Source organism: Capra hircus, chromosome 8, assembly GCF_001704415.2.
Source record: "Capra hircus breed San Clemente chromosome 8, ASM170441v1, whole genome shotgun sequence".
Classification (NCBI taxonomy): Eukaryota; Metazoa; Chordata; class Mammalia; order Artiodactyla; family Bovidae; genus Capra; species Capra hircus.
The window spans coordinates 63,796,371-63,823,309 of NC_030815.1; the positions used below are offsets into that span (position 1 = coordinate 63,796,371).

At 39.4% G+C, this 26,939-nt stretch overlaps 1 protein-coding gene across 2 annotated transcripts in view; it reads left to right on the forward strand.

Annotated features, from left to right (window-relative positions):
- Positions 1–26,939, forward strand: part of TGFBR1 (transforming growth factor beta receptor 1) — a 70,156-nt gene that overhangs the window by 37,193 nt on the left and 6,024 nt on the right. For both annotated transcript variants that reach the window (XM_018052233.1, XM_018052234.1), the window contains exons 4-8: positions 3,918–4,148; positions 9,031–9,198; positions 12,100–12,256; positions 22,495–22,619; positions 23,614–23,744. In XM_018052233.1, the coding sequence (XP_017907722.1) occupies positions 3,918–4,148; positions 9,031–9,198; positions 12,100–12,256; positions 22,495–22,619; positions 23,614–23,744 (812 nt within the window). The remainder of the gene's footprint in view (positions 1–3,917; positions 4,149–9,030; positions 9,199–12,099; positions 12,257–22,494; positions 22,620–23,613; positions 23,745–26,939) is intronic.

Sequence of the window (26,939 nt, forward strand, 5' to 3'; positions counted from 1 at the left end):
TGAGGAGGGAGGCAATTAGAAGTTGGATTAGAAGGAGCGGGCTTAGTTCTGAAGATGTGACACTCTGGGCAGAAATGGTGGAGGAGTGGCGAGAGATTATTTTACGCTTCCCTGGGGTTCCCCTTTGATTCTGAGTTAAAGGATTCTCAAAGAATATCTGGCTCATTCCAGGAGTTATCCTGGAACAAAAAAATATCTTGAGCCAAGGACCAAAGTCACAGAAAATTAGAGTGGTTTTAAATCATTTGGAATTAATCCCTTGGACCCTGCTCTCTTGTGGCCAAACTTAAACCCAAGGAAATCAAAGCAGCTCATGCCACCTGGCACAGTGTTATGTATCTGGCTTCCTAAAGGATTAAAAGAAATTGCTGTCTGGATGGCAGTTGATTTCTAAATAAGAATATATTTACCTTTTAAGATACAAATATGAAGTAAAGAATTCTACATTTCTAGATCTGTCAGGGACCCAGCTGCATTGTCTGAAAGCTTCTCTCCTTTTTATGCCTCCTTTTACCATGTAAAAACTTGTCTGCATTGTTTCTCAGCTCTGTGGCTTTGGGCAGTTAGCTGATGTCTCATGCTGGAGTTATTTCATCTTAAAAATGAAACTCATGAACCCTGCCTTGTGTACATCATTGAATGTGTTGTGAGATTCAAATGAAATGATACGTTTATGTGAAAGCATTTTAAGCACTTGGTAGATTGTAAAGTTATATCCAAATGACAAGTGTTATTACTCTTATTAAAAAGGTATTTGGGAAAAAAATCTGACATACAATTATGAATTTGCTGCATTTTTACAAAAAAGCTTAGTTTAAGGCCTCTTTCCCTGTCATAGTTTATTCTGTGCTGAATGACTTCCAGATTTTTCCAGATAGAAGCTATCTTCTGTTGAATGATAGCAGAAAAGTGCTTTTCCTCCTATTTATTATAAAGCCTGAATGCCACTTCATGAATGGAACTCATGCCTCTGAGTAAGTCAGATGTCTATGAATAATACCTTTTTAGTTCTTTCAGTCATTGAGGAAGAGGTAAAACAACATTTTATGTTATGAATTCAAATGTTTATTACTCAGTACCATATATGAGGAAGGGCCCTATCTCTCTCTTTCAAAGACTGTACTTTTTAACTTAGGAATTGTGGGAGCCAGCAGAGAGCTGGGTTCTGGTACCCACCTCTAAACTTAAAGCTAACCTTTTCCCTGTTGCATGAATCTGAACGGCAGGTTGCGCATGTGCCTATTTTTAAGCGTATGCCTCTAAGCAGCCATCAGATTGAAAAGTGTGTGTGTGGACATGCACATAGGTGTCTCAGTTTTTGAGAATGTGAATCTCTTAGCCCAGTGTTTATTGTGTCTTGTTCATGCTTATGATCTCTTTAATGTATGCATATTGTTCTGGTCTTATTTCCATTGTTCACTGCATGTGAAGGTGCTTGGACCACGCATTTTTCCCTATTGTAGCTTCCTCTCAAGCAGTTCTAAAAGGTACAGAAGCAGAAAACATTGAGATCTAACTTAGGCCTGCTAATTTTTGTCTTTACAAGAAAACTTTTTTTTTCTTTTTAATGCTCAGATACTCATGTGGGTTGTGGTAACCAAATACAGAAAATATGATAAATCTTGACTTTCCCTGATAGCCCAGTTGGTAAAGAATCTGCCTGCAATGCAGGAGACCCTGGTTCAATCCATGGGTTGGAAAAGATCCCCTGGAGAAGGAAAAGGCTACTCACTCCAGTATTCTGGCCTAGAGAATTTGCAGAGTCGGATACGACCCAGGGACTTTCACGCTTGACTTTGAATTCTAGTTCTCCATCTATCAGTGGTGAAGGGGAAGACAGACTTTTCCTTGTCCTCTTAGCCTTTCTTGACTGTACCATTTACAAGAGTCTTGAACGTGTCAGGCGTTTCCAGACTTCTCATTTGCTATTCCCTTTCTTTTTTATTTCTTGTCGTTCTAACTTCAAGATCAGCCTCCTGAAAGGAACCTTTTTTTCCTGTGTTAATATTTATTTATTAATACATAAATAAATATAACCCTGGTGGCTCAGACGGTAAAGAATCTGCCTGCAATGCGGGAAACCTGGGTTTGATCCCTAGATCCTGGAGGAGGGCATGGCAACCCACTCCAGTATTCTTGCCTAGATAGTCTCCATGGACAGAGGAGCTACATTCCATGCAGGCTACAGTCCATGCAGTCGCAAAGAGTCAGACACGACTGAGCGACTAAGCACAGCGCATTTAGTTATGGCTGCACTGGGTCTTCACTGCTGCAAGCTGGTTTTCTCTAGTTGCAGCTAGTGGGGCTCCTCTTCATTGCAGTGGCATCTCTTATTGCAAGCACAGGCTCTAGGTGCACGGGCTTCAGTTGTTGTGGCGCATGGGCCTAGCTGCCTAGCAGCATCCGGAATCTTCCTGGACCAGCAGATCAAGCTTGTGTCTCCTGCATTGGCAGGCGGATTCTTAACTGCTGGACCACCAGTCAAGTCCCTGAAATGAACTCTTAGGTATACTTTACACCTTTTAAAGTACATGGTGTGGCCCTGTTCAGAGGCTTTAGTGCCTACTGTATGTACTGTCGATATGTTAGTGTCTGCTGTAAACAACATAATTAGGAATTGGTTAGTCAGAATACAAATGAGCTCCTTCATTTAATTTCTACAGGTTTATTTTTAACTAGCAGTCTCCTTGTAAAAACAACTGTTTACAGTTAGACTGCTACTTTGCAGGAAGTGGCGGGGGGGCCGTGGATGGCTAGAGCAAGGGAAAGGAAAGACCTATTTGAGAAGCTTAAAGATGAAAAGAGACAAAGATTTAATGTTTGTATTTATAAGCATTTCACACTAGAAACCAAAGAGAGCAGATAATTTTATTTACCCTGTTGGGTTAATTTGATCTGTAGTAGGCAACTCAATATAGATTACATGTGACACGGATTTATGCATATTAGACTATATAAACAGTGTAGAACATGATGTACACTGATATTTTAATTGTCAGTGCCAGTATATTTTAAGGTGACAGTTCTTAGTCCATGAAATATTAAGTGAATTAGAATAGTAAAAAATACAGTGTTACTTAAATTTTATAGGTAGTTAAATACTTTTATATAAATGAAGTGTGGTAAAATACTGAAAACTCTGTATGTTATAATCAAGCAAGTTCATTTGGTGAGAAAACTGCCAAGATCTCATCACCAGGGTAAGTTACTTGGCATCATTCTTTAAGATATTAGTGTAATGGAAGCCAGTTCCTAGCACATAAATTAGTAAATTGCTTGACCACAAAAACCATCTCAGACATTTTTAAAGTTAGACCAGAAGTCACTTCTCTTGTTTCTGGTGTTTACATATTTTTTCCCTCCCATTCTTAAAACTTACCAGACTCATCTTTCTGAAATAAGATTTTTAAATCATTTCTTCCCATTCATGGCCCCTTTTCTGCAATGTTTACCGGTTCCTCTTTCCCCTACAGCTCTTCACTGGTCACCTTGAGCTTGGCACTCAGTACTCCTCACATTCGGACGCAGCTTCCCTCCTGTTCTACTGTTTCACTACACACGTCCCCGTTCTGCTTATCTAAGCTGGCTCCCTAAACATGTATCATCCATTTCCTTCCTTCTACTTTTGCTTGTATATTCCTCCGACCTAAACACCTTACCTTCTCTTCTTCTTTAGTCCTGTCCCTTCTGTAAACCCAGTCTAAATTCAGCTTATCTTTTAAAGCCTACCTTGACTCTTAGGCAGGAGTTTCTGGATCCTTTTATTAGTTTCCTTTTGATCATGAATTACTGATTTCACAAATTTACTCTGTATTTCCTCAGTGAGATTTTAAGTTTCTGGGTTATTCTTTAACACCTATCCTGGTTTAGAAACAGACTAATATTTTGTATTGAATACTGTTTATTTTTATCCTTAGGTTTACCATTGCTTGTTCAGAGAACAATCGCGAGAACTATTGTGTTACAAGAAAGTATTGGCAAAGGTCGTTTTGGAGAAGTTTGGCGAGGAAAATGGAGAGGAGAAGAAGTTGCTGTTAAAATATTCTCCTCTAGAGAAGAACGTTCATGGTTCCGTGAGGCAGAGATTTATCAGACTGTCATGTTACGTCATGAAAACATCTTGGGATTTATAGCAGCGGACAATAAAGGTCAGTGACATTTGCTTCTCCTGAGTGTGACAAAATATGTTTTAATTCCTTCAACAAATAAGACTATTAAACACTGTCATATTTGATGAGAAATGGATATTTGTCATATTGATTAGACCTATTAAGTAAAACAATACATTAGAAGCCTTTAGAAACAGGAACTTCTAAAAGATTTTCTTGATTCTTGACATGTTCCTAAACCTCTAATTACTTCATAAAGTATAAAGAGCTATTTAAAAAAACAAAAAATGAAACTATATACTTTTGTTAATTTGGTTCTGGGAAGTTAGATATCGAATATAGTCATAAGCTCTAGTTGCCCAGAGTTCTGAGATAGACTAGAGCTCAGATATGTTTCCTTTTAATCTCCTCCTGACCATTAGGGCATTCTAGTATTTCCTAATGAGCTTATTTATAGGGAGAATAAAAATAACTTCTCAAGTGTATTCTGTGTTTAAATTTCTAGGGCTAAATAGATTAGTCTTTTAAGTAAACTCACTTAGAGAAATGGTTTCTTTAAAACCACCTAGATCTTGGTAACCATGTGGATGAACCCTTTCTTGCCTGTGGTACACAGGTGATTGAGGCCAGGGGTCAGAAGCAAGTGAGGAAGCCATGTGCACAGACAGTCAGGACGAGCGGTGACTGAAAAGTCACTTCAGACTGTACTTACTTTTTTGGCTTCAGTTGTTATAGCAGTGCCCACAATCCCACCTTTATAGCTTTTGTCAGAGACTTGTATTAAACTCAACTCTCATCATACTTGGTTTGAATCAGATTTATTCCCCAGCATTGCTATTTGTTTTTTTGGAAAAATGCTTTCATTCTTTTTTAAAGGCCATAACCACAGTCATATTTTTACTCTTTTCCCTTCCCATTTTCTTCAACAATATTTATTTCTTCAGAATGTTAATAGTGTTTAACCTTAGTTGATGTTCATGGGTGATTTTGATTTTTCTTGTGGTTTCTCTGTATTTTCAAATTTATTTACAATGAACATTACTTGTTTTTTTAAACTTTTATTTATAGAAAATTTCCAGTATACACAGAAGTCGAGAATAGGATAGTGGATTCCCATTACCCAGCTTCAAAAATTATCAGCTCATTGCAAATCATACTTGAGTTCTGATTCCATCTACTCTGCTCCTTTGAATTATTTGAAGCTAATCCCAGCAATACACCTTTTCACTATTAATATTTCAGTTTGCATCTTTAGATTATAGGGAATCTTTTTATGAAACATAACCATACTACCATTATCAATTTAAAGGATGCCATCAAATATCTAGTCCGTTTCATATTTCTGCAATTGTCTACTTATTGGTTATTCAGTTTAGGATCCACTGCATTTGGTTGATATTTATCTTAAATCCTTTAAAAACACTAGGGTTTTAAAAAACACTAACAGTAGGGTGCCCCCCTGCCCTTTTTTTCCTTCTTGCAGTTTATTTGTTAAAGAAACTGGATTGTTTCTCATATAGAGCTTATCATATTCTAGATTTGCTAATTGAATTCGTACAGTATCTCTGAACTTGCTCCTTGTATAATCTGAAAACTGGTAGTTAAAATTAGAAACTGAATCTGATTATTTTATTGGTTTTCTGACTGAAAATATTATATACTTTTTACATATTGTATTCTTTCTATTGCACCTCATCAGGAGGCATATATAATGTGATTATCTACTTTTTGTGACCTAGGGGTGATGATGGATGTAAGCAGCTGTTACCAATAGATACTACCAAATTGGTAGTATTTAAAAATAAAACAAATAAAACTAGTACTTATAGTCTGACCAAGTCCTTAGTTTTCATTTTCTTCTTTCTTAGACACCATTTTTCTTCTTCCCCAATGCTTTAAAACAGTCTTTATTATTAATATATTCTGTGACTATGGAGTTTTTTAAAAAGTTTTTTTATTGAGGGATAATTGCTTTACAGAATTTTGTTTTCTGTCAAACCTCAACATGAATCAGTCACAGGTATACATATATCCCCTACCTTTTGAACCTCCCTCCCCATCCCACCCTTCTAGATTGATACAGAGCCGTTTGCGTTTCCTGAGCCATACAGCAAATTCCCACTGGCTATCTATTTTACATATGTTAATATAAGTTTCCATGTGACTCTTTCCATACATCTCACCCTCTCCTTCCCTCTCCCCACATCCATAAATCTATTCTGTTTCTCAACTGTTGCCCTATAAATAAATTCTTCAATACCATTTTCTAGATTCTGTATATATGCATTAGAATATGATCTTTTCTCTGACTCACTTCACTCTGTATAATAGGTTTTAGGTTTATCCACCTCATGAGAAGTGACTCAAATGCATTCCTTTTTATGACTGAGTAATATTCCACCGTGTATATGTGCCACCACTTCTTTATCCATTCATCTGCTGATGGACGTCTAGGTTGCTTCCATGTTCTAGCTATTGTAAATAGTGCTGCAGTGAACAATGGGATTCATGTGTCTTTCAGTTTTGGTTTCCTCAGCATATATGCCTAGGAGTGGGATTGCTGGGTCGTATGGTGGTTTTATTCTTAGTTTTTTAAGGAATCCCCATACTGTCTTCCATAGTGCCTGTATCAATTTACATTCCCACCAACAGTGCAAGAGCGTTCCCTTTTCTCCACACCCTCTCCAGCATTTATTGTTTGTAGACTTTTTGATGATGGCCATTCTGACTGGTGTGATACCTCATTGTAGTTTTGATTTGCATTTCTCTAATAATGAGTGATGTTGAGCATCTTTTCACGTTTGTTATCTGTATGTCTTCTTTGGAGAAATGTCTCTTTAGGTCTTTTCCCCACTTTCTGATTGATTAGGTGAGTTTATTTCTTAATAGGTGCTTTTGTTTTCTGAAACCCTTCTTAACTCATATGAAGGCTCTAATTCTACAAACAGTAATTTCTCCCTCAAAGAAGTCACCCACATTTTTGGTTTCAAATTCAGTGGTGGCAATGACTTTAAAAACTGCAGTTTGAGGCTCTTAGCAGGCCCAGCATGTTTTAGGCTTGTTCTAAGTTGTTAACATGCTGACTGACAAAACAGGCTCCTGCTACTGTGCCCTGAGCTCTTCTTTCGCTCAAGCAGCAGCCAAGCTAGTGCTGTCACCTAGTGGTCACTGTGGGAACTGGTGACCCTGCCGGCTCGTCCTACTCTCCTTTCTCCTCTGTCAGGGTCAATGGACTCTGCCTAGAATCTAGATCTGCCCCTCCCCCACCACCTTCACCTCCAGCCCGCTATTCCCTTTTCCTTTGTTTTCCTCCTAATTTAGTTAATTCCAACTCAGACAACCCTTTATGTGGGCATAGGCTCTAGTATATCCTTCTACCTCTCTTGTCAATTACCTTGGAAAATCTCCCAGTCTTCCATCTTCCTGTGTTCTGAATTTATTTCTTGTTATTTGTGAACCTTCCAGAATTCAGCTATGGTTAATCATGCAGCTGTACTTAGTGATATACCTGTATCAAGGAAAAGGAAAGGCCCAAGTCTGAACAGAATCAGTTTATAAAGTTTATGAATGAATTTATAAAGAACTAGTATCATGAATATCTAAATCCTTTCAAAAATACTCAGCAAACTCCTCCAGAATCTTCTGAAAACATTTCATTCTTTAATTTCTTCTAATCAGAGTTGCTTTCTTTCAAGTAACAACTTTCAAAATAAAATGTTTTATGTCACTTTGAGTTTCTTTCATTTTACAACAGGGAAGGAAATAGCACATTTTAGTTCTTGTGTGCCATGCTAAATGCTTTTTAAAAACCTGTTATTTTTTAAATCTTCTTTGTGGTCTTGAAAAGTTAAGGTATTCTTGTAGTGTAAAAGAGGAAACAAAGGCTCACTGGTTAAGAAGTTTCTTAACCAGTCTAAGGTCACGTAGTTAGTAACAGCCAGGCCCTGGATTCCAACCTGGGTCAGAATGACTCCAAGTAAAGCATCTTTTACTGAAATGCCCTGCCTCCTAGTATTGTTGTAATACTGCTTTGCTATCATGATTTTGTGAAATATATGGTTCTCCAGCTACTTCTAGGTTAAAAGGACTTTTGTGGACCAGCCTAGCCTAGAAGCCCAGCCAGAACCTTTACCATGGTTCCTGAGGGAAAATACATTTTCATTTCACATATTGGTTTACAGTTAATAGAACTTTTGAAAAAAGGCACATTCTTAGCTAGTGAGGTTTAAAACTACCTTGTGTCAAAATAAATTCAGTCCCAGCCTTTTCCCCTCCTGACATTTTTAGTTCCTATCTCAGCTTCCCCATGTGTCAGTGATACTACTGTTTATATATTTTTCTAAGCTGTAAACCTTGGAATTGTAATAATCTTACTTGGCTTCCTGTTGAACTATATACACAGTTTGTCATTAAAGCTTGCATTTCTCATTTAAGGTCACGCTTGGTTTGTCACATAATATTCCATTCCCACTGTGGCTGTGCTAGGTTCCAGGTATTTCTCTTCTTCCTCCTCCCTTGTTTCTCTCCCGGCTTCCAGGAACAATCACTGAGCACCTCACCTGGACCAGGCATTGTTCTGTGTATTAAACAGTCCCATCCCTGCTACTGTTCGTGTGGACGCGAGATCACCGTCTTTACACTGTGATTCTTTGTCTCTTGAATGGACTAGTTGTCTTTGCCTCAATTTCAAGGATAGGGGACTTAATTAAAGGATATAAACATAAATGTATAAGAAAACTGAAAATAAATGAAAATATATGAACAAGAAAAACAAGAAAATATGAAAGAAATCTATACAAATGTACAGTACCAACGTGTTTTAGTTGTGTGATTCAGGACTGAGTAAAAAGTGATAATGTTTGAACAGATAAATCATAAATGTTCTATAGCCTATCTGAAATATTGTTTTTCTACTTGGCAGACAATGGCACATGGACTCAGCTCTGGTTGGTGTCAGATTATCATGAGCACGGATCCCTTTTTGATTATTTGAACAGATACACAGTTACTGTGGAAGGAATGATAAAACTTGCTCTGTCCACAGCAAGTGGACTTGCCCATCTTCACATGGAGATAGTTGGTACCCAAGGTAACTCAAAGCAGTCCTGTTATTTAAGCTTTAAATTCCTATGGGTCTAATGTCTATTCAGAAAATTTTTGCAAGAAGTCAGCCAAAGTGGAAATGTTTAAAATGAGTTTTTATATGAGAATATTTTAACTTTCTGTTGAAAATCTAACATAGAGTTAGGAATCTAGGAATTTGATTAGAGATTCTCTAGTTGTTATAACAATACTGATATTTTGCTAAGTTCTTAAAAGTAGTGTTTAGTCTTGTGATTTTGAGGATCTTGATTTCAGCATTTATGTATAGTACCAAATGAAATGTGAAGATGCTCTGTAAACATCCAACATGCTACATAAATGTTATCTGACCATCTGATAATTGTGTTTGATCCTAGGATAAGGAGATTGCACGAGTTAGTATTGTGCTATATAAGATATCAGATGCTAGTGTAGTCTCTGCTCTAATGATTATCCACTTGCTAACCCCATTGCCAGCTTTACTATATACGTCACACATGCTGTTTTAGTAGTTCAGTCAGCCCCATCTTCGCAAAATCAATTGTTGATTATAATAGCTTTATTGAGTTATAATTCATACTATGTCACATACAATAAACTGGAAAATTCTGAAAAAGATGGGAATACCAGACCACCTTACCTATCTCCCTAGAAACCTGTATGCAGATCAAGAAGCAGCAGTTAGAACTGGACATGAAACAAAATAGACTTCAAAAACAACAGGTTCAAAATTGGGAAAGGAGTACAGCAAGGCTGTATATTGTCACCCTGCTTATTTATATGCAGAATACATCATGTGAGATACCAGGCTGGGTGAATCACAGCTGGAATCAAGACTGCCAGAAGAAATATCAACAACCTCAGAATGATGGTAATGACAGAAAGTGAAGAGTAACTAAAGAGCCTCTTGATGAAGGTGAAAGATGAGGGTGAAAAAGCTGGCTTAAAAGTCAACATTCAAAAACAGAAGATCATGGCATCCAGTTACATCACTTTATGACAAATAGAAAGGGAAAAAGTGAAAGCAGTGACAGATTTTCTTTTCTTGGGCTCCAAAATCACTGTGGACGGTGACTGCAGCCATGAAATTAAGACACTTGCTCCTTGGAAGGAAAGCTATGACAGACCTAGATAGCGTATTAAAAAGCAGAGACGTCACTCTGCCGAGAGAGGTCTGTGTAGTCAAAGCTGTGTTTTCCAGTAGTCATGTATGAATATGAGAGCTGGACCATAAAGAAGGCTGAGCGCCAAAGAATTGATGGTTTCAATCTGTGGTGCTGGAGAAGACTCTTGAGAATTCCTAGGACTGCAAGGAGATCAAACCAGTCAGTCCTAAAAGAAAACCCAGAATATTCATTGGAAGGACTGATGCTGAAGCTCCAATACTTTGGCCACCTGGTACAAAGAGCCAACTCATTGTGAAAGACCCTGGTGCTGGGAAAAATAGAAGGCAAAAGGGAAAGGGGGTGGCAGGGGATGAGATGGTTAGACAGCATCACCAACTCAATGGACCTGAGTTTGAGCAAACTCCAGGAGACAGTGAAGGATAGGGGAGCCTGGCCTGCTCCAGTCCATAGGGTCGTAAAGAGTCAGATACGACTTGGTGACTGAACAACAACAAATTGAGTTGTAATTCACATACTATACAATTTACCCATTTGGTGTACAAATCAGTGGTTTAGTATAATCAGTTTTGTATAGCTATCACCACATTTTAAGAACATTTAAGAACATTTTCATCACCTCAAAAGAACCTTGTAGTTCTCAGCAGTCACTCTCCATTTCGCTCTAAACTCTCTAGCCCTAGGCAACCTCTGATTTATTTTCCATATATTGTTCAGTCACTAAGTTGTATCTGACTCTTTATGACCATCTATAGATTTGCTTATTCTGGACATAGCATATGGAATCATACAATATATATCTTTTATGACTAGCTGCTTTCTCTTAGTATAGGTTCAAGGTTAAATAATGCAGCATTATCAGAAATTCATTCCCTTTTATGGCCAAGCAATATTTCATTATATGGATTTAGCACATTTTGGGTATCCATTCATCAGTGATGGACATTTGTTTCCACTTTGGGTTATTATGAATAATGCTGCTGTGAACATTGATGTACAAGTTTTAGTGTGGATACACTTCCATTATCTTGGGTATATGCCTAGAGATGAAGTTACTGGATCAGACAGTAACCAATGATTTGTGAAACTTGCCAGACTTTTTTTTTTTTCCTAAGAGCCTGTACTATTTTATTGTACATTCCCACCAGCAGCCTCTGAGGGTTCCAAGTTTTACACACTAATTATTTTATAATAGCACTTTTTCTAGTAGTTAGTATTAAAGGCTGCAGTCCATGGGGTCGCTAAGAGTCTTCCCTTTCACTTTTCACTTTCATACATTGGAGAACGAAATGGCAACCCACTCCAGTGTTCTTGCCTGGAGAATCCCAGGACGGCAGAGCCTGGTGGGCTGCCGTCTATCGGGTTGCACAGAGTCGGACACGACTGAAGCGACTTAGCAGCAGCAGTATTAAAGGCATTATACATTTAATGAATATATTCCAGTTGATAGGCAAAAGAGGTGATCTAGATTTTTGGTTCTTGGATTGGAATATGAGTACCTAGGAGTCCTATAAAAAAAGATTCATAGGGTATCAACAAACTAGTATCTTTAACCTCCTGGTTTTTGAGTGTTAGACTTATATTTTTTTATCATCATCTGTTTTCTTTGAAATGTAATTTCATCAACTTTTTGTGCACTGATTCATGTAAGTTGGTTTAGTAAGGGCCCAGGTATTGCAGTGATGGGGATAAAATGCTTTTGACACTGGGATGGGAGGACCTAGGTGAGATTTGTGATTGGTATTACCCTTTAAGCAACCATGTTTAACTTTCTTTTTCTTTAGGAAAACCAGCCATAGCTCATAGGGATTTGAAATCAAAGAATATCTTGGTAAAGAAGAATGGAACTTGCTGTATTGCAGACTTAGGACTGGCAGTAAGGCATGATTCGGCCACAGATACAATTGACATTGCTCCAAACCACAGAGTGGGAACAAAAAGGTATACTTATCAGAGAGTGAACACAGTTATTTTTATGTTCTGAAGTTGACTTCTTTTCCTTCTCATTTCTAGATACGTAACTTTTATGAAACTCAACCTTGTTCTTTATTAGATTGCTCACAGGTAGAAGATCTCATGGTCTTGCCTGCTCTGAAATCATGGTTGCTGCTAAGTCACTTCAGTCGTGTCCAACTCTGTGCGACCCCATAGACGGCAGCCCACCAGGCTCCCCCGTCCCTGGGATTCCCCAGGCAAAAACACTGGAATGGGTTGCCATTTCCTTCTCCAATGCATGAAAGTGAAAAGGGAAAGTGAAGTTGCTCAGTCGTGTCCAACTCTTCATGACCCCATGGACTGCAGCCTACCAGGCTCCTCCGCCCATGGGATTTTCCAGGCAAGAGTACTGGAGTGGGTTTTAGCTAACTTACAAAGGTTACTGCTGATGAAAGGTAGCCTTTCCAGAAAACACTACCATTAGTTATGTTATCATAAGAGTAGTTAATATTAACGGGGTACCTACTGTGTACCAGTCATTTTAATGTGTCTCTTATGTATATTATATCATTTAATGTTCTCTTCAAATGTTGTGCTGTAGTTAGCCCAACTGTTTTTATATTTTTATTTCCTGAAAACATAGCTTTCTCTCTTCAAACTTTCACATGTGCTATATCCTAGAGCGGCAGTCCCCACCCTTTTTGGCACCCAGAACTCATTGTTTTGAAGATAATTTTTCCAAGGACTAGATGTGGGGAAGATGGTTTCAGGGTGGTTCAAGCACATTACATTCATTGTGCACTTTATTTTTAATCTAACGCTGCCACTGATCTGACAGCAGGTGCAACAGTTTGTGGGCCTGACCTCTGTCCTAGAGCATAATTCCCCCTCCTGTTTCCTTAACTTGTTACTCAGTCTTCCTTTCTCAGAGAAGTCTTTTTCTGGACTGTTAGGTGTCCTTGTCAGACACCCTCATTGCATGCTAAATCTGGACCACTTAGCACATTATAACTGTTCACTTATCTGTATATTCCACTGGATTGTAAGCTGCTTGAGAGAAGCCTTGTATTCCCAGCATCTATCACAGTGCCTAGAACATAGTAGGTCCTCAATAAGTATTTGTTGAATCTATGAGTACTCCCCTGGTAGCTCAGTCAGTAAACAATCTGCCTACTATGTAGGAGGCCCAGGTTCTGTTCTTGGGTCAGGAAGATCCTCTGGAGAAGGGAATGGCAACCCACTCCAGAATTCTTGCCTGGAAAATCCCACGGACAGAGGAGCCTGGTGGGCTACAGTCCATGGGGTCACAAAGAGTCGGACACAACTGTGTGACTAACACACACACGAGTACTCAAAGAATCTAAGTAGGTATCACTACCCTCAATTCACAGATGAGGAAACCACCCTGTGAAGGTTCATGTGGCCAGCCAGCCTCATGGATGGTAAGCTGAAGAGCTGAGACTTGAACCTGGGCCTTTCTGACCCAAAAGGCTTTGCTTTGTGTATAACAGCATTTTGCCACCACATACCTTCAAACTGCTACACTGGACTTGAATAGAGCTGAGCTGTATTCAATCTCAGCTGTGTTTATGGTTTCAGTGGGGACTCTCAAATCTCTTGACTCAGGGTTCCAGGCAGTGGCTGCTGCAGGTCTTTGTGAGTCCTAATCTGTAACCTTAGTAGGATTTTTGAAACCTCAGAACTGTGCAGTATGGTATCATTAAGGACTGGCATTCATTTTTATCTATTATTTTGTTCCCTGGAGTATGTTCTTGCCTTTCCTTTTATCTTGTTTTAGTGAGAAGACTTCTAGACTGAAATACATAGTCCCTGCATAGTACACAGCAAAGTAGGTGGTGTATAGTAGGACGCCTAGAATGTGGGTCATTAGAAACAAAGATCATAAGGCAAATAGCATAAAATTGCAATTTCAGCTTTTCATGGGGTTTGGAGTAAACCAGTGGAGATACTTTCCTTGAGTCTAATATGATCTCAGTTATGCGTGGAGGCTCAGGCTTCAGAAATCAGACCTGGGGGAGACAGGGGTGGGATGTATAGAAACAGTCAGAAGGGGTTAGAGTCTGATGTGACTGCATCTGAGGGTGTACACAGAGAAAGCCTGGGCTGCCTTAGAGGCCAGGCGCCATCGTGTGGGCCATGTGTGAGGGGCGTTTTCCCCTGCATTAGTTTTCAGGTGGCAGGACACCACCTCCAGGAACAATCATGAGCTGCCACCACTGCCAAGAACACGAGGACCAGGTATCTGCATACCCTCTATCAAAGGGGTAATGACCAGAACATGCCGAGAGGAGAGGCGACAGGCATCCATACTAAAACAGCCCTCGCACCAAAAACGCTAAAGCCACACAAGGTACACAGGGGGGCTCCCACCTATAAATAGTCCTCAGAGACCATCGTAGATAATTGTTTCTCCTAAATTCACAAGATGATGCTGTGAAAGTGCTGCACTCAATATGCCAGCAAATTTGGAAAACTCAGCAGTGGCCACAGGACTGGAAAAGGCCAGTTTTCATTCCAATCCCAAAGAAAGGCAATGCCAAAGAATGTTCAAACTACCGCACAATTCACTCATCTCACATGCTAGCAAAATAACGCTCAAAATTCTCCACACTAGGCCCCAACAGTATGTGAACCATGAACTTCCAGATGTTCAAGCTGGATTTAGAAAAGGCAGAGGAACCAGAGATCAAATTGCCAACATCTGTTGGATCATCGAAAAAGCAAGAGAGTTCCAAAAAAACATCTACTTCTGCTTTATTGACTACGCCAAAGCCTTTGGCTCTGTGGATCATAACAAACTGTGGAAAATCTTCAAGAGATGGTAATACCAGACCACCTGACCTGCCTCTTGAGAAATCTGTATGCAGGTCAAGAAACAACAGAACTGGACATGGAACAACAGACTGGTTCCAAATCAGGAAAGGAGTACGACAAGGCTGTATATTGTCACCCTGCTTTTATGCAGAGTACATCATGCGAAATGCCAGGCTGGATGAAGCACAAGCTGGAATCAAGATTGCTGGGAGAAATATCAATAACCTGAGATATGCAGATGTCACCACCCTTATGGCAGAAAGTGAAGAACTATAAGAGCCTCTTGGTGAAAGTGAAAGACCTGGCTAAAACTCAACATTCCCAGAAAACGAAGATCATGGCATCTGGCCCCATCACTTCATGGCAAATAGATGGGGAAACAGTGAGAGACTTTTTCTTGGGCTCCAAAATCACTGCAGATGGTGACTGCAGCCATGAAATTAGAAGATGTTTGCTCCCTGGAAGGAAAGCTATGACCAACCTAGACAGCATATTAAAAAGCAGAGACATCACATTGTCAACAAAGGTCCATCTAGTCAAGGCTATGGTTTTTCCAGTAATCACATATGGATATGAGTGTTGGACTATAAAGAAAGCCGAGTGCTGAAGAATTGATGCTTTTGAACTGTGGTGTTGGAGAAGACCCTTGAGAGTCCCTTGGACTGCAAGGAGGTCCAACCTGTCCATCCTAAAGGAAATCAGTCCTGAATATTCATTGGAAGGACTGATGTTGAAGCTGAAACTCTAATACTTGGGCCACCTGATGGGACGAACTGACTCACTAGAAAAGACCTTGATGCTGGGAAAGATTGAAGGTGGGAGGAGAGGGGGCAACAGAAGATGAGATGGTTGGATGGCATCACCGACTCAATGGACATGAGTTTGATTAAGCTCAAGGAGTTGGTGATGGACAGGGAAGCCTGGCATGCTGCAGTCCATGGGGTTGCAAAGAGTCAGACACGATGAGCAACTTAACTGAAACTCACAGAAGAGAAATATAAGTAAAATGAAGAAGAAGAGGAACCACTCCCAGTTGAAAGACCAAGAGAATTCCCTTGAAAGAGCAATGAAACAGACCTATTCAGTCTAGTAGGTACTGATTTCAAAAAGACGACTGAAAATACTGAAGGAATTAAAAAAGGCTATCAACAGAAACACAGAGTACTATAAAAAAGGAATTAGAAACTATAAACAGGAACCAAGAAAAATTAGAAAACTCACTTGCCAGGACAAAAACTGAAGTAAAGGCAATGAATAGCAGAATAAATAAGAAGAATGAATATCTGACCTGGAAGATTGAATATGAAAACTGCCCGATTAGGGCAGCAGACAGAAAGCCAAATGAAAAAAAGGGACCTGTGGGGTAAGATAAAGTATGCCAATCTATGTGTAATAGGAATTCCAGAAGGAGAAGAAAGAGAAAAAGAGGTTGAAAATGAATCTGAAGAAATTATGACTGAAAGCTTCCCATACCCAAAGAATGAAACACATATTCAGTACAGGAGGCACTGAGGGTCCCAAACAAGGTAAACTCAAACAGGCCTACACCAAGCACATTATACGTAGCAGAAATTAAAGAGGAAAATTCTAAAGGAAGCAAGACGGAAGGTTAATTATAATGGATTCCGCCATCAGTTGTTTCTACTACAGAAATGTTGCAGGCTTGAAGGAAGTGGCAAGATATATTCAAAGTCCTAAAAGGGAAAGATCTGCAACCTAGGATCCTCTACCCAGCAAGGTGATTGTTTAGAAAGAGATGAATTTCTCAGAAAAGGAAAAAACTCAAAGTATACAGTAATACTAAACCTGTCCTAAAGGAAATACTGAAAAGTCTTCTCTAAATAGAAAAGGAGTAATATTCTATAGGGGAAAAAAAGGGGGAGGAAAAAAATCACAATTGGAAAGCAAATTACTGAAATAAGCCTGAGATTAAAAAAATTTTTCTTCTGTGAAAGGGATAACCACAATGAACAGCAAAAGAATGAACATGAAGATATAAAAGTGGACATCTAAATCATAAAATATGGGGGAGGAAAGTAAGATGTAGGGTTTTTTTTTCTTTCATTTCCTAGATATGTTTGAGCCTGTATGCCTACCTATCTAAGGCAAGTAGATATAGGATGGGATGATTTGAAAAATAGAAAAACAATAGAGTCACAGAAACCAAGAAGAAAATAAGTATGACACAAAAGAAAATCATCAAACCACCAAAGGAAAACAAAGAAATAGAAAGGGACAAAGAAGAAATATAAAGTCAATGGGAAAACAAAGTTAAAATGGAAATAAATATGTATATATCAATAGTTACTTTAAATGTCAGTGGACTAAATACTCAGTCAAAAGACAGAGGAGCAAACATTTGCACAGCAAAGGAAACCATAAACAAAACCAAAAAGACAGCCATCGAATGACAGGAAATATTTGCAAATGAAGTGACCAACAAGGGATTAGTCTCCCAAATTTACAAACAGCTCATGTGGCTCAATATTAAAGAAAACAACCCAATCAAAAAATGGGCAGAAGATCTAAGACATTTCCTCAAAGACATACAGATGGCCAAAAAAGCACATGGAAAGGCGCTCAACATCACTAACAGAAAAGCCCAGACCAGAACTACAAAGATGTATCGCCTCAGACCTGTCAGGTGGCCATCATCATCATCATCAAAAAATCTACAGACAAACGCCAGAGAGGGTGTGGAGAAAAGGAACTCTCCTACACTGTTAGCGGAAGTGAAAACTGTACAGCCACTATGAAGAACAGGGTGGAGGTTCTTTAAAAAACTAAAAAGGAAACCATCATATGATCTAGCAATCCGACTCTTAGACATATATCTGGGAAAACAGGCACCCCAGTGTTCACTGCAACACTGTTTACAATAGACAATCTAATGTCCAGATGAATGGATAAGGAAGATATGGTGTATGTATACACACACACAATGTTACTCACCCATTAAAAAAGAAAATGCCATTTGTGGCAAGACTGGTGGACCTAGAGATTATCATACTAAGTAAAAGTAAAACAGAGAAAGACAAATAACATATCACTTACATGTGCAATCTAAAAAAATGACACAAATGAACGTATTTATTTATGAAACAGATTCACAGGCTTACGGTTACTAAAGGGGAAAGGTGGAAAGGAGGGATAAAGTATGGGTTTGCGATCAACATACACACAGTGGGCTTCCCTGGTGGCTCAGCTGGTAAAGAAGCTGCCTACAATGCAGGAGGATCCTGGTTCAATTCCTGGATCAGGAAGATCCCCCGGAGAAAGACAGGCTACCTACTCGAGCATTCTTGGGCTTCCCTGGTGGCTCAGACAGGAATCTGAGCTGCAGTGCAGGAGACCTGGGTTTGATCCCTGGGGTGGGAAGATCCCCTGGTGGAGAGCATGGCAACCCACTCCAGTATTCTTGTCTGGAGAATCCCCATGGACAGAGGAGCCTGGTGGGCTACAGTCCATGGCGTCACAGAGTCAGACACAGCACATACATACAATACTATATATAAAATAGATACTCAACAAGAACCTACCATATAGTATGGGAACTAACTCAGCTCAGTACTTTGTGATAACCTATGTGAGAAAACAATAGATACACGTGTGTGTGTAAATGAATCACTTTGCTGTACACCTGAAACTAACATAAATCAGCTATCCCCAAATAGAAAATAAAAAATGAGAATAAAGATAAACTCTCAAAGAGAGTAGATCTCTCAATATTCTGTGGTAAACCTTAATGGAAAAGAATGTATAACTGAATTACTTTGCTGTACAATAGAAACTAACATTGTGTATCAACAATACTTCAATAAAATAAAGACAGGGTGGCAGATGTATTGTTTTAATCCAGAGCCTACAATATGCTGCCTATAAGACCCACTTTAGGGCAGAGGACACACATAGATCAAAAGTGATAGGATGGAAAAATATTTCATGTAAACTGAAATGAGAAGAAAGTGTGGAATCACTCATGTGAGACAACACAGACTTTCAAACAAATACCATAAAAAAAGATAAGGACACTATATTGAAAAAAGGATCAGTTTAGGAAGAGGATCTTATACTCATGAGCATATATACACCTAATGTAGGAGTATCTAAATACATAAAACAAATACCAACAAACAAAGGGAGAAATCGATGGCAAAATAAGAGTAGGAGATTTGAATACTCACGTCAATGGATAAATCTTCTAGACAGAAAACCAGTAAAGCAAGAGATCCTAAACAACACAGTAGAATTACGGTAAATTGATATTTTCTGGGCATTAAAAAAACACATTCTTTTCAACTGCACCTGGAACATTCTCTAGGATTGATTACCGTCTCAGGCATAAAACAAGCCTCAACAAATTTAAGAGTGTAGAAGTTATCTCACACATTTTTCCTGACCATAATAGCATTGAACTAGAAATCAACCACAGAAAAAGAAATGAGGGGAGAAATTAAGTTACACAGAGACTCAACAACAGACTACCAATACTAAAAAAACCAATGGGTCAATGATGAAATCAAAGAGGAAATTTATTTATTATTTTTTAAAATATTTATTTTTGACTTTGTTGTTATGCACAGGCTTTCTCTAGCTGCTGCCAGCAGGGGCTACTCTGTAGTTGTGGTGCTTGGGCTTCTCAATGTGGTGACTTCTCTCCTTACGGTGCATGGGCTTGGTTGTTCCCAGGCACATGGGCCCTTCCCAGACCAGGGATCCAGCCAGTGTCGCTTGCATTGCAAGGTAGATTCTCAACCACTGGACCACCATGGAAGCCCCAAAGAGGAAATTTAAAAATACCTTGAGTGAAAACAACCATAAAAAACCTATGGAATGGGACTTCCGTGGTGATTCAGTGGCTGACTCCAAGCACCCAATGCAGGAAGCCCAGGTTCAATCTGTGGGCTAGACCCCATGTGCAGCAGCTGAGAGCTGGCACAGGTATTTTCAAAAAAGAAACCTATGGGACGCAGCAAAAGCAGTTCCTAGAGGGAAGTGCACAGCGATACAGACCTTGCTCAGAAAACATGAAACACATCAAATAAACAACCTAGCCTACCACTTAATTATCCTTATGGCTTCCCTGGTGGCTCAGACGGTAAAGCGTCTGCCTGCAATGCGGGAGACCCGAGTTCGATCCCTGGGTCGGGAAGATCCCCTGGAGAAGGAAACGGCAACCCACTCCAGCACTCTTGCCTGGAGAATCCCACGGACGGAGGAGCCTGGTAGGCTATACTCCATGGGGTTGCAAAGAGTCGAACACGACTGAATGACTTCACTTCACCACTTAATTATAGAATAAACAAAACCTAAAGTCAGCAGAAGGAAGGGAAAAATAAAGATCAGAGTGGAAATAAAATACAGATTTTGGGGGGGGGGGAAATTACAACTGAGACCTGGTTCTTTGAAAGGGTAAAAAAAACGGCAAACCTTTGGCCAGGCTCACCAAGAAGAAATGAGAGAACCCAAATAAATGAAAAAGACATAACAACTGACTTAAACATAAGACATGACATCAAAAACTCCTTGAAGAGAGCATAGGCAAAACGTTCTGACATAAATCATACCAGTGTTTTCTTAAGTCAGTCTCCCAAGGCAGTAGAAGTAAAGAAACAAATGGGACCTAATCAAACTTACAAGCTTTCAGCACAGCAAAGGAAACCATTAAAAAAAGGAAAAGACAACCTATAGAATCAGAAAAAATAATTGCAAATGATGCAACTGATAAGGGCTTAATTTCCAAAATACATAAACAGCTCATAGAACAACAACAACAAAAAGACAGCTTAATCAAAAAAGGACAAGAGACCTAAAATGGCATTTCTCCAAAGAAGAAATACAAATGGCCAATATGCACATGAAAAGATGCTCAATATCACTAATTATTAGAGAAATGCAAACAAAAACTGCAGTGAGGTACTGCAGTGAGTGGCTGGTTAGAATGGCCATCATTAAAAACTGTACAAATAACAAATGCAAGAGAGGATATGGAGAAAAGGGAACTCTTACACTGTTGGTGTGAATGTAAGTTGGTACAACCACTATAGAAGACAATGGAAAAAGAGAAAAATAGAATTACCATATGGTCCAGCAGTCCCACTTCTGGCTATATATCCAGAAAAAACTAATCCAAAAAGATACATGTACCCCCTATGTTCATAGCAGCATTATTTCACAATAACCAAGACATGGAAACAACCTAAATGTGCATCGACAGATGAGCTGATACAATGTGGTGCATATATCCAATGGAATACATCTCAGCCATAAAAAGATGAAACTGCCATTTGCTGCAACATGGATGCAACTAGAGATTATCATAATAAGTGAGGTCAGTCAGAAAGAGACAGATAGCATGGTATTACTTAATGTGTGAAATCTAAAATATGACACAAATGATCCTATCTGCAAAATAGATTGAGGGATAACAGACTTGTGGTTGGTAGAGGGGAGGGTGTTGGGAGAGGGATGGGGTGGGAAGCTGGAGTTAGCAGATGTAACCTATTACATATAGAATGGATAGACAACAACATCCTACTGTACAGAACAGAGAATTATATTCAGTATCTATATAATAATGGAAAATAATATTTTAAAACTAATGTATATATACATATAACTGACTTTGCTGAACAGCAGAAATTAACGATATTATAAGTCAACTGTACTTCAATTACATGAAATTTTTAGACGCTTACTCCTTGGAAGAAAAGTTATGACCAACCTAGATAGCATATTCGAAAGCAGAGATATTACTTTGCCGACTAAGGTCCTTCTAGTCAAGGCTATGGTTTTTCATGGTCATGTATGGATGTGAGAGTTGGACTGTGAGGAAGGCTGAGTGCTGAAGAATTGATGCTTTTGAACTGTGGTGTTGGAGAAGACTCTTGAGAGTCCCTTGGACTGCAAGGAGATCCAACCAGTCCATTCTGAAGGGAGATCAGCCCTGGGATTTCTTTGGAGGGAATGATGCTGAAGCTGAAACTCCAGTACTTTGGCCACCTCATGCGAAGAGTTGACTCATTGGAAAAGACTCATGCTGGGAGGGATTGAGGGCAGGAGGAGAAGGGGACAACAGAGGATGAGATGGCTGGATGGCATCACTGACTCGATGGATGTGAGTCTGAGTGAACTCTGGGAGTTGGTGACGGACAGAGAGGCCTGGCGTGCTGCGATTCATGGGGTTGCAAAGAGTTGGACGTGACTGAGCGACTGAACGACTGAACTGACTGACACTTCAATAAATTTTTTTTTAATTTAAAAAGCAGCAGAACCATAGTGAAAGGAGGAAAGGTCAAAGTTAATATTGCTTCCCACCCCCCTGACCTCCCCGCCCAGGAGTAAAAGATGAAACAGTTTAAAAAGTAATGTTACTGTTGCATAAAATGAAGTGCTGACTTCTTTTTTAGGTACATGGCCCCTGAAGTTCTAGATGATTCCATAAATATGAAACACTTTGAATCCTTCAAACGTGCTGACATCTATGCAATGGGACTAGTATTCTGGGAAGTAGCGCGACGATGTTCCATCGGCGGTAAATTTCTCTCCCTTCCCCCAATATATAGTCACAAGCAAAAGTTGTCTAAGAATTGTCTTTTTTATTGAATGAAATTGTTTACCCAGTGACGAATGAGAGTGCCAGAGAGATGACACAGCATGCTTTATCCTTGTGCAGGGCTTTATCCTAATACACAGCTTTATTCCAGTGTGGTCTGTTTCTAGTTCCACTTGAATTTTGGGAAGCAATAGAAACCACCCCCTTGTTATCTTGCAGTATAGATATTTAGAATGAATGACTGCTTGTGAGGCCACCCAGGAAGCTATTTTTAGCATGTACCGGAGTCAAACTGATTTTTTTTACTCCGAGATTGTAGTGATTTTCTCCATCGTGATAGTGGAAATTACATATGCAAATACACTGTCATTGCATTACTTTTTAAAGTACGTTTGTGCTAGATTGAGAACTTTAAATGTTTACTTGAGAAACAGTCTTATCCTTGAGAACCCAGGCTCACCTGAGACTAGTGCCTCAGGTCTAGGCACTAGTTTTTTTTTTGAGGCAGTGAGGGGTGGAGTAGCAAATAGGACAGGTTACTAACAGACACAGGTAGAGGAAGGGACTTGTGCCTCAGGCTTGCCATGTAGGATCCACACCTTAGTGAGAGTGTACATCCCCTTACCGCTGAGGCTGTGCACTTGCAGAATAAAGGCTTTCACTTCCCACACATTAGGGCTCTAGGAGAAAATGTCTATCTGGTCATCACAACTCATAGTTAACTATTATTAAAACAGCCTTTGCTGATTGTATTGCAGAATTTAGTTTCAAAGTGTGGGCTTAGTACTGACTCGAGGTGGGTTGTTGATGCAGACATGCATAAGAGAGCAGGCTGTTCCACTTACCTGTTTTAGTAATGGGACACTGTAACAGGATTTCCAGCTGTTCCTTTTCTGTCTGGTCAAAGATTGTTCTGACATTATCTGAGTAAACCTTTCAAAATAGGTTTTTTTAACATTCTTTACCAACGTAGGAATTCATGAAGATTACCAGCTGCCTTATTATGATCTTGTACCTTCCGATCCATCAGTTGAAGAAATGAGAAAAGTTGTTTGTGAACAGAAGTTAAGGCCAAATATTCCAAACAGATGGCAGAGCTGTGAAGTGAGTATTTATTTTGGATATTATACAGTTTTCTAAACTGCTTCTGGTTAGTATGTAGAAATTTGCTACTTTTATTTAAGGAAAACAGAAGAATTCCCATTCTTTTTTCATAGCTAATTATATCAATGAGTAAAAACAGAGTAATTTGGTTTTTATGTTCAATTTCAAGCACATTGCAAAGGTGATGGAACATTTTCAGTGGCCATCCGTTTATTAGAGCAGTGTTTAGATCTGCCAGTGAAACAAGGCTCCTGCATTTTAAACTAAAGCTTCCTGGCTTTCCCTGGTGGCTCCATGGTAAAGAATCCACCTGTCACTGCAGTTAACACGGGTTCAATCCCTCATCTGGGAAGACCCCCACAGGCCACAGAGCAGCTGAACCCCCGCACCACCACTTACTGAGCTCTAGAGCCCGGGGACTGAAACTTACTGGAGCCCGCATGCCCTCAGAGCCTGTAGCTGCAACAAGAGAAGCCACCACAATGGGAAGTCCAAGTGCCACAACTAGAGAAAAGCCAGGGCAGCAATGAAGGCCCAGCACAGCCAAAAACTAGATATATATATGTATATTTTAAACCCACCTTTCAACCAGGGCAGCCCAGAACAGTGGGCTGTGTGCTGGCTGGAATTAGGAGGCCTATATTCTAGATCCTGGCTACCATATGTTTCAGAATCTGACTTCTGGCAAAGCACTTCAGTTCTTGGGACCTTAATATGCCTTTTTGTAAAATAAGGGATTTGGATGATTGTGAAGATGGTTCAGATGATTTTATATTTTATTCATTTCACTGCTCATGTGACTATTCATCAGGAATTTGTGGAAACTGCTTTTCAGCAGTATCTCAGCTTTTCAACCCCAGCTCTTTACAAAAAGTTTTAGAAATACTTTTGTAGTTATACTTTTAAAGAATTTATAAGAAAAATGTTATTTATCCTTAATTGCTTTTACTAACGGAAGTAGAAGGTATTAAGAATACATAGAAAAACTGTACAGAAAAGGTTTTAATGACCCAGATAACCAGGATGGTGTGATCACTCACCTGGAGCTAGACATCCTGATGTGTGAAGTCACGTGGACCTTAGGAAGCATTAGTACAAACAAAGCTAGTGGAGGTGATGGAAATCCTAAAAGATGATGGATGTTGTTAAAGTGCTGCACTCAGTGTGCCAGCAAATTTAGAAAACTTTTTGAGCAGTGGCCACAGGACTGGAAAAGGTCAGTTTTCATTCTTTGGCAATGCCAAAGAATGTTCAAACTACCACACAATTGCACTCTTTTCACATACTAGTAAGGTAATGCTCAAAATCCTTCAAGCTAGGCTTCAACAGTATGTGAAACAAGAACTTCCAGATGCACAAGTTGGATATAGAAAAGGCAGAGGAACCAGAGATCACACTGCCGACATCTGTTGGATCATAGAAAAAGCAAGGGAATTCCAAAAAACACTTCTGCTTCATTGACTACAGTAAAGCCTTTGACTATGTGAATCACAACAAACTGGAAAATTCTGAAAGAGATAGGAATACCAGACCACCTTACCTGCCTCCTGAGAAACCTCTATGCAGTCAAGAAACAACACTTACAACCAGACATGGAAACAGCAAACTGGTTTAAAATTAGGAAAGGAGTACGTCAAGGCTGTATACTGTCACCCTGCTTATTTAGCTTATGTGTAGAGCACATCATGCGAAACGCTGGGCTGGATGAACCTCAAGCTGGAATCAAGACTGCTGGGAGAAATACCAATAACCTCAGATAGGCAGATGATACCACCCTAATGACAGAAAGTGAAGAGGAACTAAAGAGCCTCTTGTTGAAGGTGAAAGAGGAGAGTGAAGAGGCTGGCTTAAAACTCAACATACAGAAAACTAAGATCATGCATCCAGTATCATCACTTCATGGCAAATAGGTGGGGAAAAAATGGAACAGTGAAAGACTATTTTCTTGGGCTCAAAAATCACTGAATCGTGACTGCAGTCATGAAATTAAAAAAGATGCTTGCTCCTTGGAAGAAAAGCTATAACAAACCTAGACAACATATTTAAAACAGAGGTATCACTTTGCCAACACAGGTCTGTATAGTCAAAACTATGGTTTTTCCAGTAGTCATGTATGGATGTGAGAGTTGGACCATAGAAGCCTGAGTGCCTAAGAATTTATGGTTCCGAACTGTGGTGCTGAAGAGTCCCTTGGACAACAAGGAGATCAAACCAAGTCAACGCTAAAGGAAATCAACCCTGAATTTTCATTGGAAGGGCTGGTGCTGAAGCTCCAATACTTTGGCCACCTGATGTGAAGAGCTGACTCATTGGAAAAGACCCTGATGCTGGGAAAGATTGAGGGCAGGAGGAGAAGCAGGTGACAGAGGATGTGATGGTTGGATGGCATCACTGACTCAATGGACATGAATTTGAGCAAACTCTGGGAGATAGTGAAGGACAGGGAAGCTTGGAGTGCTGCATTCCATGGAGTCAGAAAGAGTCAGACACAACTGAGTTAACAACAACCATTATTATGATACTATTATAATATTGGCAAAACAAAGCATTTCCCTTTGGAGTTGATGTTTTGTAGTTTAGGAAGAATAAAAAGCTGTTCACTTAAGTAGTTTATTTTACATCTTAAGAGTAGGACATGACTGAAGCGACTTAGCAGCAGCAGACTTCATTAGATACCTGTGAGATCAAGAGAGTTCCTTGGCTGCCTCCAATGAAATCAAGTATGCAGGCCCAGACAAAATATATTGTGTGCTCACAGAACCTGCATGTTTAACAAATGAAATTGGCCTAGATTTTGTCTTTGAAAAATTTCATCTTGACACTGCAAACTGGAATTATTCATGCACTCATTCAATAAGCAAATTAGAGCAAATTAATATTAAACAGATGGCTAATTAAGCATGAAGTTAGTAGTTAACGTTAAAAATATACATGCAAGTTGCAATTATTGGCGCAGCATGTTGAATTAATGCCATCACTGTCATTTTAGATTTTCTCTCGATTTAGCTAGTTTTGTATCACTAACTTAATATTTCACTTTTCTTGGGTTTTACAAATCTCCCCTCAGTAGCTGAAACACACTGAGAATTTGAAACTGATAGGATGCCTACGGAAGTGTTTTTCAGAGCCCTCTGACCTTTTCCAGTCTGAAAAGCTGGCTCTAGGCCAGCTTTCATCTTGGGCTATCCCTCACCT